The sequence below is a fragment of the Miniopterus natalensis genome, chromosome 4 (assembly GCF_054644295.1).
Source record: "Miniopterus natalensis isolate mMinNat1 chromosome 4, mMinNat1.hap1, whole genome shotgun sequence".
Taxonomy (NCBI): domain Eukaryota; kingdom Metazoa; phylum Chordata; class Mammalia; order Chiroptera; family Miniopteridae; genus Miniopterus; species Miniopterus natalensis.
In genome coordinates, this window is record NC_142084.1 from 49964115 (window position 1) to 49981739 (window position 17625).

General features: G+C 40.9%; 1 protein-coding gene across 6 annotated transcripts in view; it reads right to left on the minus strand.

Annotated features, from left to right (window-relative positions):
* RAPGEF2 (Rap guanine nucleotide exchange factor 2) overlaps positions 1–17625 on the minus strand; it is a 218203-nt gene that overhangs the window by 121193 nt on the left and 79385 nt on the right. For all 6 annotated transcript variants that reach the window (XM_087816523.1, XM_087816524.1, XM_087816525.1 and 3 more), the window contains exon 4: positions 6661–6744. In XM_087816523.1, the coding sequence (XP_087672649.1) occupies positions 6661–6744 (84 nt within the window). The remainder of the gene's footprint in view (positions 1–6660; positions 6745–17625) is intronic.

Below are 17625 nucleotides of genomic sequence, written 5' to 3' on the forward strand. Positions count from 1 at the left end.
TCCCCGGTCAGGCGTGGCTCAGCAGTTGAGCATTGACCTAGGATCCTTGAGATCTTGGTTCAATTCCCAGTCAGGGCACATGCCCAAGTTTCAGGCTCGATCCCCAGTAAGGGATTGCGGAGGAGGCAGCCGATCAATGACTCTCTCATCACTGATGTTTCTACCTCTCTCTCCCCCTCCCTTCCTCTCTCTGAAATCAATAAAGATATTTTTTTTAAAAAAAAAAGAAAAAGAAAAAAAGAAATAAGCAACTTCTAATAATGCTGGCTATAAAAAACAGCAACTTCTGAATTTATGCACCACCTCATTTAACCCTGTTTCTTCCCATGGCAGGAGGGAAGTGTGTAATACCAATACATCGTTTTTAAAACTCAATGAGGACAGTTTTAAGATGATCTGGAGTTTTTCTATTGTTTTTCTTTTTTTCTTTTTCCCATTCCTTCTTCAGTAATGACTCTTTCCCTCCATGCTAACTTGTGCTCCCATTACCGTGATTTTGCCAACACCTGAAGGTAAATCTTACCTGTAATATACTATTTTAGGAACTCTGATCCTCATTTCTCTTCATACCTTTTGGATATATTTAAGGTCCAGTCAAGTTACCCACCTTTTGGATATATTTAATGTCCAGTCAAGTTACCCTCCATTCCACTACATAATTCATTAGTGAATATTTTTAAAATGCCACCCTCTCTTCTCCAATAAGGTGTCACATGACTTATAACAAATGTATACTTTCGAGAGTTTGATTTTCTAATCCTATATAGCTCTTCACATGAAATAAAGAATATCATGTATCAGAATCATTCACCCATTGTTTCACCCCCTTTCATTACTAAAAACCAAGTCTCAGGGCAATCCATTAACTTACCATGGAGCAATGGTAAGTATAAAGTAGGCCTGTGATTTTTAAATTCAAGTAGCTCATTGTTTGCCATGAGAATAGTATTTCAGCCTCTCAGAACTGATTAGTTAAATGTCTTGTTTGCCCACTTATCCTCATTACAGCTGCCAACTTTAATTTAAAATGTGATCGTGGAGAGTATGATAGCAAAATTTTAATTTTTAAACTGTGGATATATTTGGTATGAATGAAAGAGAAGCACTAATTACAAATGGACACAGTCAGCATAGTACAAATAAATGATGTGCACATTCCTCCCAGCCTCCTGCCAATGTTACCTGAGACTTCAATTACCAACAGTCAGCCTAGTTATGCAGCTTTGTAAACCAGACCTCTCATTAATGCCAACACCACCAATGCTTTCCCAACTATTCCATGCCCTAAAATGCATTTCTATTCTAGACAACTTGGTCCTATTCTTGTGCCTTCACTCAAGCTCTCAACCCTATCTCTGTGACATTACTCAAGCTCTTTACTATGTCCAGATTTCACTTCCAACCACTGCCCAGCAATCTAAATCATAAACACTACTCAAAATTCACTTCCTTACATTAAACCCACCCTTGATTACCACCCACACATATTAAAATACCCCAACGTTTGAAGGGGTCTTCCACTCTTAGTAGTCTTTGCTATATCAATTTGTACTGTATTATTTAATGGCACCCGGGCAATTCTTTCATCTTTCACATAAAACTGCCTCCTCTCCCCAACCAGAAATTAAGTTACATGACAGCAGGGAGTAGACCATCTTGCTTTCATTGTACATTCCACAACCTACTGTAGAGACCAACAGTAAGTAGAACTTAATATAAGTTTCTATTAATGCTTCAAATAACATGGAAATGCACCTCAAAATTTGAACTCTACCAAATCCATTTTAGAATGAGACAGAATAACCCATAAATATGAAAGGGAACCATGAACCAATCCTAACTTTTGATGGTATTTCAGCAGTTTCCATCGACAGTGCTGGCCAGGTACAGGTATCATTTGTCACCGTAGCACGCAGACGACAACTAGGTCTGCCCCTGATATAACTGGGCAACTGGAGGCCCCACCCCTCTGTGCATAGGTCTTTGTCCTTAATCCCTCTGGCTCCCAGGTTTAATTACAATCCTTCTCTTGGCATCTTCCAATTTCCTAGACCTATGGCTGGCCCAGGCTTATCTTTTCCTTCAACCTCACAGCCCTGTCCTGGGACCACACTGACAGGAAGTAAAGAGCTTGTTTACCAATTGATCTGTTTGTGAAAAACATAGAAAGTTTTTTACTGTTAGGACTAAAGATATTATTTATGATTAAACATGGTGTGCATGATGATTTCTATGAAAAGGTCCTTTTTTGGAGGTCTCTATGATGAAATTGATTTGATGGAAAAAAGCAGGTTGAACATAGTCCTAAGAGTGATTATTTTCCAGGATTGTGACCAGCATAAATCCAAAGGGTCTGTGTACCAATAATGCTTCGTGTCTTTAATATCTAGTATACTGGGTTTTTGTTTTGTTTTCTTTTTGCAAATGGCTGTAAAAATGACTTGCACATTAGGAGAAAAAGATTCCAACTCTATGAGTTAATATACAGCCTAGGTAAACTATTTCCTTCTCTAACAAATAATCCAAACAGCAAGCTGAAAGTTTAGAAACACAGCGTAAGCCTATCTTTATTATCTAAATTAGATTCTCAACCTTTCAAAGAAGCCAGCAGTCAAAAAAAATAACATTAATCCAAGTTACTACACTGTGACTTCACTATAAAATAGGCTTCAGCATTTATAGAGTCAGGCAGTTTTAGAAGTGAGAAAATGTAAAGCATGTAACCATTTTTATTGTAGCGCCTTAAATACACTGGTTTAGAGCACAGTAGGGCAATAATATTTTCCTGCCCTTATGCAGAACAAACCAAAAATACATTAAGAAAACCATTTCTAAACCTGCAACTTTATATAAGATTATTTTCATCTATTGCTTTCCAGCCCTACCGCTGTTGCAAAGAATAACTTTGAAAAAATTAGGGTGGGAGGAGCTCCTTTTCAGGATACTTCACTACCCTCTGCCCATCACTGTCTCAGTTTACCAGCCTACCATGACAATGGGTGTAAACAGCACATCATAAAACTGTGCAGCACTCAACTTGCACAACTTAGTGACCACACTGCATTGCCTACAAGCTTGAAAAAACACAGAGTTCACACCATTTGGATCTTCATCTCGGGCAAAGGTCCCCTCTGGCATTTTCCTAAATGAGAACCAGAACATTCTTTGCTGCATTCCTAAATTACCTTCGCCCACTATCTTTCTGATCGTACAAAGAAACTGAATTTATTTTAAATAAGACTTTAAGAAAAATGTAACTATAAATCGTACACTGCTTCAAGAATAAAAATTATACTCTAAATAAAGAGTTTAGCTCTATCTTAGGGCAACATTATAAGTGACATTATAGCGACTTGTACAAATACCAATGTTTCAAAACTTGATAAATCTAATAGCTGTACAATGAAACTCACAAAAACGTTTGTGTCACTGGAATTGCTTAGAGTGGGGAAGAGTACGTAAGCTGTCACTGGATGTTACAAAGGAAGTCATAGGCTCCATAAATGTTATAAATATCATCAAGGAATAATATTCATGTTTGAACAACCAAAGTAAAAATATGCAACCAAAACAACCTTTATCTGTTCAAAAAGAAAATGAAAAAAAATTTTAAATAATAAAAACATAAAATGCTGGCTTAAATGTCAATTGAGAAATTCAAAAAAGCTAATAAAATCTGGGAGCCATATGACAAATTTTCTGTCATGTATAACACCCTTCTCACATGATGATATATCAGTGTCAAGGCAATTTCATGAGAATTAGTTAAAAATATGAAACTGTTGCTCAAAGTACTTTGATTTATAACTAACTATTAAAGGTAAATTACCTGTACAAATGAGTTGAAATTTTCAAGAGAATGATTAAATTACTGATCATATATACTGATAACCAATTTCTAGGCTGACATGAGAAAAACATGGTAAATGTGGAAAATGGTCTGTGAATTAGCTATTTTGTAAAACCGGCAAACTATTACTAACACCTAAGCCACATTATTTGTTAATCAAACCTCAATATTTTCCAGAGGGAGAAATATATATGACTCGCTAATGTCAACTTTTAGCATAGTACCAGTAGAGACTCTTTCCTAGTAGAACCACCTCAGCACTATTTCTAAGGCAACATCTCCAGAGGAAACAAACAACTTGGAAAGAGCAAATGTCACCAGGTGCAACATGAAGGAATAACCTATATATAGTCCTGGCTTGTCATTCAGTCTGAAACACCATTCCTTCCTTCATCCCATTAGAGTACTGACTTGCAAGCATTTGACATGCAGCCAGAGAAATAGTGACTTATGTCATCTTTTAAAATAATTAGACGTGGAGTCCCAAACATGTGTTCATGAAATAGGTCTGAACTACAAGTCCTCTTTCCTCTAGAACAACAGTTTTCTGAACATGAGGTTCCTATTCCACAAGTTAGAACAAGCTGTTACTTGACTAGCGGAGGATGGCGGGTAGTCCAGAAAGCCCATCACAGGCTCCTTTGCTGTGCTAGCACCTTGGGCTACAGACTGAGTTTGTACAGCAGACCTTGCAACAAGAGGAGGGGTCGCTAGCCTCTGTTCTCTTTCAGATGCATCCGTTCCAAAACACATTCATTAAAGCATAATTTACCCTTTACAACAAATAACTAAATTGTGCAAAGTTCAAATAATTGAACATTAACTAGATATTAAGATGTATAAAGAGTAAGTCCTTACAAACAGCTTTTAATATTATGAGGCAATGCATATACATGTTAATTGAAATAAGCAAGATATTAAATTATTTATAAGGTATGTTCTTTAGCATGTGGAACATGTAAGATGAGATGGAAAAACGCTGAAATATTAAAGAGCTTATCTTGGTAGAGAGATTTTTAAGCGACATTTTTTTCTTTTCTTTATCTGTGATAATTTATATTTATATAATTATTATTACACTTTACATTAATTTTTAAAATATGCCAATCCTTAAATAGTCTTTGCCTGCACCTTCTTCCAAGTTCAGAAATAGAGTCAGACATGGTCTCCACAAAGGAACCAAACAATAGGTCCTGTGTTTGAGGGAGTAGAAAAGTACTGCTACTCAGTTCTCCATTCCTCTGGGAAAGGAATTCTAGAATTACAGGAAATGTTTCACAGGGTCACTCCAAGCTTTCCAGGCAGACTTCTAGGAATTCTACATTACCAGCATCTCCTCAGTCATCAAATGCAGATAATAATTGTATCTACCTCAAAGGATAGTTGTGAAATTAAACAATTCAATACATAGAAAGCATTTAAAATAGTACGTGGCAAGTAGAAAGCACTACCAAAGACTTAGCTATTTTTTTTCACCATTTTATTACTACTACAACTATTACTATCACTGCTACTACTACCGCCACCATCAACACGATTACTATTACTACAACTATTGCTCCTATAAGAACAACAAACAGGCAGCTTCCTTCCCTCATGGGGCCATGTTCCAAAGAGAGTAAGTAATGCCTGCCAACCTGATCTCAGAGAAGTGGAAGGCGGAACAGGCACGGGAGCTTCAGAGATTGTCGTTCGTTAGACGCAACGTGTCTCTGGCACTCTCACCACCACGCTGGCCAGCGGCCCATCTCACTGCCTTCCATCACCACATCCAGGACCATATAAATTACCTCTCCCTATCTCACTGACTCTGACTTTTTATAGAAATTTGTTCACATCCTTAAAATGGATTCTTAACATGTCCTTGACCCTCTCTGAATTATTTATCAAGAATATATTTTAATATTAGGTTGTTATAGAAGGGGGGTTGGGAGTGCACTAGTCTTCAATGCATTTCGTCAACTCAAATAAAATATTTAATTAGTAATTTTAAATAAAGATATTTAACCAGTTAAAATTTTTAAAATCTTAAGTCAAAATAAAAATATTTGTAAAAAATACACAGTTGGAAAAAACTACTACTGAATCTTAGTGCTGATATCCCCTGTCAGGAAACCTGGAAATACACAGCCACATTTACGCCAGATGAGTCCTAACCCTCTTTGGCCATAGCTGATTGGAACTAGAACATACCGGCCCCAAGCCAAGCCAATCAGACTATAGCCTGAAGAATCCAAAGAAAAGGCACAGGCACTACAGTCAAATGGTGTAAACATTAGGGACATAAGGTCATAAATCAACAGTTGGCACATACAAGCCAAAGTCACAGGGAGAAAGACATTAATAGCCTTAGAGAGCGGGAAGCCAGTCCTCAGACAGATGCAAAAATGAGAGACCATATGGTCCTGAGAGGCAGAGAAGTCAACAACAGTTCCTGGCTTTCCATTTCTAGTCCCATGTGGTCTCAATGAACCTTCTTTTACTCTCTTTGGATGTTTATGAGACTGCCTGTTATAGAGGCTGGTTTTGTTCCCCAGGAACACACGTGTCCTAAATTAGCTTGACATGTTCATGTAACAAATGGACATGTCACCAGCATGTCTTTTGTTCCTGCCCTTTGTTAAGGAGACCGGAACAGTGTTTACAACATAAAACAGTACTTTCTTAAAGATTTATGTATTAACACCCCAAGGCACTGCCTTGCTTTGTGTCAGAAGAGGAAACAGGAAAAGATTTCTGCAAAAGAACTCCGTTCTGCAAAAGGATTTCAAGCTCCATGGATAACCTATTAGAGAATGTCCATACGATACCTGCTTCTTGGAAGAAACATGGATTCCTTAATGAACACGGAGCCAGACAGAAGGATATACCAGCAGGTCCCAATGTCATCAGGACTGAAAAGAAAAGAAAATAGAATCAGATGATCATCTACAACAACAACAAAATCAGAACATACATAGCACAAAGTGTAGTACCCATGTGACCTTCAGAATCATAAAGAATAATAAAATAGCATAAAACCTGTCCATTAAAATGCTTATTTTACAATTGGAATCATTTTTTAAATAGTTTTTTATCCTTCAAATAAGCTAAAGATATTTGTCAGATATTTAAATATTTTAAATGTTCCTTTGACGTACAGCACTGACCAGACCATTCCCAGTTTTATTTTTCAGCTTAATTTTTTGAACTGAAAATACTTTCCGTTGCTTCATAAAATAAAAAATACAAAGAGGTAAACAGTGAAAGTTGGTCTTCCCAACCCTTTCCCTTGTCTACCAAGCTCCCTCATTTTTCCACCACACTTGCACACTTCTTGGATAGTCTTTCAAAATTTCCTTATGCATATGCACATAAAAATGGACACCTATTCTTATTCCTGCCACCATCTTTTCTTTCTTTTTACAGAAAAAAAGTACACTCTACAGTGTTCTTTCCTTTGTGCTAAATCTTAGCGATCTTTTCATCAAATCGCTGTCTTGTGAATGTGCCATATTTGACATAAGCAACATTTTACTCAGTCATTTCAGTTGTTTTTAATCGTACGCAATTATTTAAAAATATAAATAAAAATTACAATGAGTAATCTTGTGTATACAGTAGTAACTGTAACAAGTAACTAGAAGTACAACTGTTGGGCCTAAGGGTACATACACTGCAATTCTGATAAATATTGTCAAATTGTCCTCCATGGGTGGTTAACAACTGATTTGCCTACCTGCTTCCCCACAGCCTTACTAATATAGTTTGTTACATTTTTTTTTAGCAGTTTAAAACAACATATATTTATTATCTGGAGGGTAGCTGACATAGATGAATTTCTTTTGTTTTTTCTTTTATTTTATTTGTCAATTTACATTCAATATTATTTTGTATTAGTTTCAGGTATACAGCATAGTGGTTAGACAATCATATACTTTACAAAATGTTCCCCCTGATATTTCTAGTACCCACCTGCACTGTACATAGTTATTACAATATTATTGACTATATTTCCTATGCTGTTACATTTACTTAACAAATGTTTAATTAAAAATTTCATGATGAGGGCTGTTCTAGGTGCTTAGAATACTTCAGGGAACAACAACAAAAATTCCTGCCTGCAAAGAACTTATATTCTGGTGGGACAATTCATGATAGATAATGAAAATAATAAACCGAATAAATTACAAATCTGTGCTCTAGAGGAAAAAATAGCATAGGGTAAGGAAAAGGGGGCGTGGGGTGTTAGAGTTTGAAATGGGTGGTCAGGAAGAGTCTCTCTGAGAAGAGCACATTTGAGTAAAGGAGATGAGTGAGTCAAATGGATCCCTAAGGAACCAGCAGTCCAGGCAAAGGGCAGAAGGATCTCAAGTGTAAGGGCAAAGGCCACCAGCTGACACTGCCCAGCAAGGAGGCCGGTGCGGTGTGGCCGAAGCAGAGTGGGTGAGGGGCCAGCCGCAGGGGAGCACAGGCTTCCTACCACGGAGGCTTTTAATCAAACTTTTGGGGTTTTGCCAATCTGCTTGATGAAAATGATACTGAAATCAAGGGTCCTCAAGACTTTGTTAAATTTAGCTTTAAGCCCTAGCTCTAGAAATCATATCTCCCTCTGTGTGTATATATATGTGTGTGTGTGTGTACACACACACACACACAGGGTGAGGTAATAGGTTGTTCGTATGGAAAATAATAGAAAAATAAACTGTTTATAATTAAAATACAAAACAAAATGTTTCGTATTGTTAATAATACAAAAGTAATACAAATAATAATACAAAAATAAATTGTTTCCTGTACTCACAACTGTAAACCTACTTGTGCCTCACCCTGTATATATCCCTCAGAGACCCAGCCTTTTCCAAACCCTGATAATCAGCAATCCCCGAGGCGGCAGGAGAGACAGTAGCCCAGACCTGACTAATGGTCACCCAGTCCAGACCTCTGGCAGGCTAAAGATAACGTCTTGACTTAAGTTTCAGCTCCTGAGCCCTACGGTGGAACAATCCCATGAAACCAGGCAGAGGGTCACTGGAACAGACCTCAGAGCTGTCCTCAAGATCTGAAGAAATGATTTCTTACCCTTACCTCACCTCAGGCCAATCAGCTCCCAGCATGACCTCAACCCACAGTGACTTGTGATTTTGTCCTAGCGATCTGTAACCTACACGCCATCCTGGAGTCTGGGCTTTTGAGCATTAGTTACTGTTCTCCTGGACGGTGCAATTCAGCATAAAACAGCTAATATACATTTTCCCCGTTGCAATTCTCGGGGTTTAATGTTTGGCTCTGCTAGAGCTGGGTGGACAAGCTCTTTCTGTTCGGTAACAATATCTTAGTGTAATTTTACTTTTCATTTCTTTTTCTTATTGCCATAAGAGCACCTTTCTTTCTTATTTTCATGAGCCATATCTATTTATCTTCCTGTGAAATCAGTTGGTACCTTCTAGCCGATGTCCTATTAAGTTACATAATTTTTTTCTTATCTAGAAGCACTTATTAAAATCAGCCTTTTGAAAACATTTTCCCCAGTTTGTGGCTTATGCTTCGACTCTGATTACTGTGCTTTTTGCCAAGTGTAAGTTTTTTTATTTTATAGAATCAAGTTTATCAACAGGCTAGGCTACTATTAAAACAAACCAAAAAGCTAAGCATAGCCATGGCGTACCCAAGGAGGAGGTTGGTTTCTCTCTGGCACAGAACAGCCTGAGCACCGCCAGCCCAAGGCGGATATGGTGGCATTACAGTGTGGAGACCCAGGCTCTTTCCACTGTGTGGCTCCATCATCCCCTACACCTGGCTTCCATCTCATATTCGAAGGTGATAGCTCCAAACCTCACCACCACATCCACATTCTAGCAGGTGGAAGGGGTGGAAAGACAGAGCACACCCCAACTTCTTTTTTTTTGCCCAATTAAAAATGTTTTTCTTTTTCAATCACCATACCATTTCTTTTAAGAGCAGCACATGGAAGCTGCACACTGCACTGCCTGGCCTCCCCTGCCCTCGGGTCCCAGCGAGTCACACAGAAGTGCTGCAATGGAGTCTTCAGCAGTCTCTGCCAAGTCCTTTTTATTCTTTGTAGATTCCAAAAGTTTTTCAAGGACACTCAATTCTATTTACAATTCTAAATAACTAAGTTATTTAAAACACCAATCGCTATCACCTAATCATTTTCATTTTGTTATTTGCTTCCAAAGCAAGTCAGCAGCTGATCACTGTTTCTCCCAAGTCCAACTCTCAACCAACTGCACAACTATTTTAGGCCTCAAAGAAACATTTTTTTAAAAAGTTGTCAGAATATAGTTTCAATGAAGCCATAAAAGTAAAATAATTTCTCAAATAAAAATGCAAAAACAATAATTTATGCCCTTGCCTCCCAGTTTTTAATCGTTAGCTTCTGCAATCAACAATCATTTACCTAGTTGTGGCTTTTTGGGGGGGAGGGGGGTATCTTTCTTAATATAAGATGATGGAATTATTTACTTATTTAGGTTTTCTGTTGTTAGGGATTTTTTTAAAGATTCGTTTACTGATTTTTAGAGAGAGAGAAAGGGAGAGGGAGAGAGAGAAACATTGATGTGAGAGAGGAACCTCGATCAACTGCCTCCTGCACACCCCTTTACTGGAGTTCAAGCCCACAACCCGGGCATGTGCCCTGGCCAGGAATCAAACCCGCAATCTCTGATGCACAGGATGACACTCAAACTGAGCCACCTGGCCACGGTGGCAGCATTATTATTAATTCTGACTTATGTAAAGTAAAAATGTGTTTTGCTAGATCTAAGAACTATTCAAATTTTTTCAAATAAGTAGTAAGACATGAAATAAAAAGAAAAAAGGAGTTATTTTATAAGCTTATTTTATTCTGCTCTTACAATTGGTCTCTTTATTGCCAAAGAATGGTCAACAGATATGAAATCTAGAAAGCTAGGAAATTAAGGTAGATTGCCCTTACTATGTGGCTGTGGGCAAGTTACCACAGCTGCTGTAAGGGTTAAATGAGCAATGCTCATTAAATGCAAATAATAATTATTCTACAGTTTTTTGTCACATTTAAAAAGTACAATAAATGTCACCGAGGTCTAGACTAACTGTGACATAGATAATATAACAAACATTGGCAGTTATTCCATAATTTGTTCATTTTGAAGGCAAAATTACTAAGGACAAAATAAATGCAAGCCTTGTAAATCAACTTTCCTGGCACTGATCATAACATACCCATGAAGTAAAAGACAATCAATGTCTAAAGTGGATAAAATACTGTGACAGTAAATATTCTGGTACCCTGAAAACTCACTGATTACCCTGTAATTAGGATGGACTCTTCACATTGTGGCAGGCAGTTAGAAAGACATGAGCAGAGCAAGGACGATGGGCCAGGTACAGAAGGTCACAAGGGTGGAAAGCCCTGGGTGCCTAGCAAAGGACGATTGTAGGGTGGGACCTCATCCCCAGGGTGACCTTTCCTCCTTAGCGTATCACTGATCACAGGTTTGGACCTCCTGACCTTTCCTCCCTAGAAATAACATCTAGGCCTCAGTTGTACTTCAGCTCCAGGCCCAGAAATGCAGCAAAACCAGACAAGCAATGCCCCCGGGCTGGCCTCAGGGACAGATGCACTGGACAATGACCCCTTGCCCTGGCATGGACCAATCAATCAGTGGAGACCTAGACCCTGAAAGGGCATACTTGCAAAACTGCTGAATATTCTGTTGGGATCTTCCCTGGGGGACCTCCTCTAAAATCTCCACCCTTAAAACCCTAAGGACTGAGGACCGAGTGCACTCTCCCTCCCCTCCCCCCAGGCAAGTTACCATTACCCTCCTCACTCCCCAGGTCCAAGGGCCCTTCCTTTACCTCTATCACTTGTTTCCTGAGCCCATTTCTTCTAGGAATTACTTCTTCCATCTCTGTGATTTTTCTAAATAAATGTTCTCTTACAGTGGGAGTCTTGGCTCTGAATTCTTTCTTGGCCAGAGCACAAGTACTAAGGTTGCTGAACCCAGGTCGGGTCTGACTCTCCCACTCTAAGAACTGGTGCCAGTCCCACCGGCCCCAACAATATCAGGAAAATCTTGGGAACAATTTAAGGGAGTCAAGAGAAGAAACTGATCCTCTCAATACCTCTCATTTATTATAATTTTGTTTACCTACAATAGATGACAGTTTCTCTAGTTTTTCCAAAAAAACTTCAAACATTAACTCGTCAGAGCTCTATTTGCTTGCGCACGCATTTGCAGAGAACGACTCTCAATCAACAAACATTTATTCAATCTAGTGAGCACTTTCTATGTCCAATAAGATCATTGTAATTTCTGAATTATTGAGTTGTCTCTTTCAAAGATTCAAGTTTTACGAAAGCTGATTAGAACTAAGAATATAAAAACAATCTTATTTTTAAAAATGTCTGGAATAGCGGCAAACTAGAGAAGTCCTCCTGTCTTCCTACTCACCTCCCACAGGACTCATGTCTGGCTTCCGTCCTGAAAAGTCCTTGCTGTGACATGCACCACAAACTCTGTTTTACTTAGTCTTCCTTGTCCAGAAAATTCTCCTGCCTTTATTATAAATCACTGTACTAAGCCTACGCATACTTTTCACTTTCAATTATGCCTCGGACAGGCAGCATTTCAGTATGGGGTATAACCTACTTCCCTTCGAGGCCCACAGATGCTCCCTTCCCACAGTGCGGCTGTTACCTGAGGGGCTTTATAGCAATTTTATATCTATGAAGTGAGGATTATTCAGGTTTGTTTTTTTTTTAAAATAAAAGATGAAAAAGAAGTTCTAAAGACAGTACTTAGCAGTACCAGCATCAAGCTTTTCTACACTCAAAGGGAAGGCAGAATGACTCCAAGTTCTTGCTTGCAGGCACGGGCAATGAAATTGGCTAACAAAAGACTGTAATAATAACAATTATTATCATCATCATCATCATCAAGGACAAATACTGAGATTTTATTCTGTCCAGTGGTTCTCAAGCTTCAATGCGCTTATGAATTACCCGGGATGAGAATTTAAAATGCATGTTCCTAGGATCTACCCAGCCCCTCCAGTTTCTGATCCTTGGGGGGAAGAGCCATCGCAAGACCTTTTAAACAAATATCCCAGGTGATTCTTATGCATGGGCTTATCAAGTCTGAAAAACCTTGAGGAAAGCTGTCTCAACATCAAACCTCAAACAGGAACAAATGGCAGAAAAAGAAACTACATCTCTGTCACTATCTATGCAATTAGTTGCACGTGTCTCATTCACTAGGCTTACTTCAATTTTCCTCAAATAATTGTTTTACGTTTTTAAATTATGAGCTACGGAGCCCCTTCCTTGGCTGTTGAAACGGCAAAAGCTGAATCTTTGAGCAACCCTGAGCCCTTCCAAAGAGCCCTAGCCTGGCACCACCAGTACTAGGTAGAAAAGAGAAACTTAAAGATTAAATACGTACACACAGCAAAGCAGCACTTTGCAAGTCTCTCTGAGCAGCAAAAATGGGCCCCTGAAAAAGACCGACAATACTTACACCGAGCCACGAACTACAATGAACAACGGATTTGATCCCGAAACAGCCCATCCCACAGCAGCGAAACCAAAGCCATAAGCGCCCAGGAGTAGGGCGGACGGGGCCCGCGGAAAGGCTTCTATTTCCCCATCGCCGTCCACAGGTAGGAAGTGAAGAATAAAGCCAAGAAAAACGAGCAGACCAAACGTAAACAGACCATCGGCAAACGATCCGTCCACCTTCCGGCGCAGACGGACAGAAGGCCTCTGGAGCAGTCACAGCTCAGACAGAAGGGCTCTGGAGCAGTCACAGCTCAGACAGAAGGGCTCTGGAGCAGTCACAGCTCAGACAGAAGGCCTCTGGAGCAGTCACAGCTCAGACAGAAGGCCTCTGGAGCAGTCACAGCTCAGACAGAAGGGCTCTGGAGCAGTCACAGCTCAGACAGAAGGCCTCTGGAGCAGTCACAGATCGCGGGTCCGCTGCCCATCGCTCCGGGCCTAAACGACGGGCAGGTTGAGACTTGGGATAAGGGGCAGCAGCACACAGGCCGTCGGGTCGGGTCGGGTCGGGTCAGGCTCCTTCCCTGCAGGGCTTCCCTCCGCCGCTCGCCACAGGCCCACCGCCGCCGGCTGCGCACTTCCAGCCCGTTTCTCCCCGCGGCCGGTGCCCACGAGGTCGCCTCTGTGGCCTCCCAACCACACTCCGCCTCACGGCAGCGACTTGGCAGCCACTTTCAGCCGGTGAGCAGCAAGAATTTTCAAAACACGCAGGAGCAGACTACTGAGTCGGGGGCTCTGACCTTTCCCCTCTGACTGTCAAACAAAAAAAGGACAATGGCCAGCCCCACAGTGGCCGTCCGGCATGAATTACAACGTTACACCTTTTTTTTTTGTCAGAAAGGAAAAAATGTGATTTTTTTGGTGTGCGGCAGAATTTTAGTAATTAGTTTATATGCCATGAGATGAAAAAGGCTGAAAATTGCTGCCTTGTGGGAATGGCTCAACCCCTATTCCTTTCATAAAATCTTCTCACTCACCATTTTCCAAACTCCAAAACACTTATCCCATCTAACTGAGTTCCATTTTATAACACTGAAACTCCTTTGAGGTAGGTGTGCGCCGCACACCAAGCAAAGCCCGGCCCCAGTCTCAGCATTTGCTCAGGTCGGTCAGATCACAACGGGCTTCTGGGATAACCCGGGGACCCCCAAGAGGAGCCAGTCCAAAGCCCTCGCTCAGCACGTAAGGTAGGCGCTACGTGGCCGTGCAAAGAGCGAAGGATTTGGGACACATACTCTTTCACCCTAGGCATGAGATCCTGGTGAAGTTAAATCCTGAGATGCTAGTTCCTCAACTGTAAAGTGGGGATATCAACACCTTCTTCACTACGATACTTTGATTTAATGAAACAAGATATTTGGAGGTCTCTGCATCGCAGGTACATAGAAAACACTAGTTCTCTTTGTCTTTCCTCTCGTACATTACACGAAAGGGCCAATCTACAACTTTACTTTCTGCTCCATCCCCCAACATATCCTACGCTGCAAACTTCACCCTGTTCAGCGATACTCCACTTTTCCCCCACCTACGCCTCAAGGCCTTTGAATACAAACCTGCTGTTCCAGCTTCTAAACAGCACCTTTTGTCTAATAAACGTATTACTCATCCTTTGAATTCCAGGTTAACTAACACTTCCTCTGAGAAGTGTTTCAGTATCTTCCAAGTAAAGTGAGTCATTTTTCTCCAGGGTTCCCAGAGCACTTTGTACAAGCTCATATTACGCAGCTGCCAGAGCCTCATAATTACTTATTTTCGGAGTCTTTCCCCCATTAGTTTTTAAACTTCTCCAGTTCATCAGTACCCCTAACACACACACTATGTAATGCCTGATTGGTATTTAGCTTTTCCTTATTGAATGAATTAATAACTGCAGAGACACCAACTCAGACATGGTATTAAAAAGTCTGAAAGTCAAAGATGTGAGTTTCCGTGTACCAGTAACTGGAAAAATGAAGCCAGGCTTCAAGAACTTCCACAGTAATATCCTTCCAGCCCACAAGGTGGCGCGGTCTCCCCACGAAAGAGCTGTGCGCCGGCTGCTCCCCATTCCCCATGCATAAAGCGGGAAGCTAGTACAAGTGATCACCTTTAAAGGTGGACACCGGGGTTGAAAGCATAATAAGCTAATAAATCAAAAGAAAACTGATTAAATCAGCAAAGGGGATTATTAGAGGGCAAAAAAGTAATGTGAAAAAGCTGCTTTATTCAGCTAATACAATGAGAAAACTTACGAAGAGCCCAATCAGCCAACAAGGCCGCTCATGGCACTGCTGGCAAAGGGGCTGAGAAGGCAAGGCTGTGACAAGCGGGAGTGGCAGGCTCCTCCCGCAAGCGGCCTCGGGTGGCCTCTGAAAACTGTGCTATTCACTTGACCCAGAAAACCCCACACGATTATGCAAATTAAGAGATTCAAATCTTCGTGTTCACTTTGAGAACACTCGTGAAACTGCCCAGGCCACCAAGTGGTATGCATATTAGAAAAGCCACCAACTACCCAAAAAAAGGGCTGTGCGCCATTCTCGTCATTACAACGGTGGAGCCGGTAGGTGTGCCCAGGCCTAACAGTAGCCCAAAAGGAGAGCTGAATTTTTGCTGCACGTGCTTAAAAATGCAAAAGTAGGGCAGAACTTAAGGGTTTAGATGCAGATTCTCTGGTCACTGAGCACATCCAGGTGAACAAAGCTCCCAAGACGGGGTGCAGAACTTCCAGAGCCCATGGGCGGATGAACCCTCACAGGAGCTCGCCCTGCCAGCCTGAGATGGTCCTACTGAAAAAGGGCAGATGGTTCCTAAGCCAGAAGAGGCGGCTGCACAGAAGAAAACGGTGCCCCGGAAGAAACAAAAACGTATGGCCCGGGAGTAAATCCAGCATAAAATAAATGTTAATAAAAGTAAAAGCAATATATATATATACATACATACATACATATATATATGTGTGTGTGTGTGTGTGTATGTATATGGAGCGGCAGGAGTGGGGGAGATGGCTGTGGGCAGAGGATATGGAGCTAGCATAACATTCAGCTCAAAATGGGCCTCCTGCAAGCCACAACACGGATATCTAAGTCTTCGGGGGTTGGGTGAGGGACAACAAATAGAAACTGAAAGAACAGTACCCATGAACAATCCAAACAATCTGGGACCAGAAATTAGTGCTTCCTGAGTTTACCCCACAAAGTATGGCATGAGGAGGGTGTTGGAACTACAGGAAGGCAATCCCCCCCCTTCAGCAGATCAAGTACAATAAGGCATTATTAGCACAACCAAAGGGACCCAGGAGTGGAGAAACACATACATGATGCTTGACAGGGGCAACACTAACAAGAGCAGTAAGACAGAGAAGCACAAAGATGACAATCATATGATAAGTAAGAATGGGCGATATGAGCACCGGTGGATCATCCCGAAACAGTGATTGGGAAAACCACCCACAGAAAAGTGGGGATACAGCGGTCACAGAGGGGGGTTAGGTACAACTGAGGCCACACGTGACATCAGCACGGATTTTTTAGGATATTTTAGAAATAAAGGTTGCATTCTACTACCCAGGATGTTATACCATATTCAAAACAAAGCTCCTGTCATCAGGGAGCAATGGAGCCAGAATTCTTATCACCCTAGGGCACCTGGCCCCACGTCTTTAGCTAAAAAGCCAAAAAGGGAAATAAAATGGAGATTATCAAAATTTCCAATAACTCAGTGGGGACAACTAGCAAAGGTTCCCAGAGGGTCAGCCACAGTGACCCAAACTAGAAAAACATCTGTTTCTTTCCTTGTATCCACTGTCTCAGCAACATCATCCAACCAAAGGATAAGACCAGAAAACAATGTCCTCCTGAGTTTCTTCCTCTCTCCACAACGCAGCATCGCTCTCTGCTGGTGCCCCTCAACGCCTCTCAATTGAAGCCCTCGTTTTAGCTCACCTATACTGTTGTTACACTCCTCAGACTGGCTTAGACTTGTCCTCTCAAATATATGATTATGCCAAAATCCAATGTGAAAATAACTTTACTCATTTACAACAAATTACCCTCTGCTCTTTCCGGAGTCCAGCATTTCAGGTCAGAGTTTCAATGTGCGCTTCGCAAGCCCTGTGGGACTTCACGCTGGCCAACCCTCTTTCTACCATAATAGCAACTTACTGAGCTGGTAGGACTTCCTATGAACAAAGTGTTCCATCATTTAAAAAAAGAACTTTTAACAATGGCCACCTTCCATTTTGCAGATGGTTTTT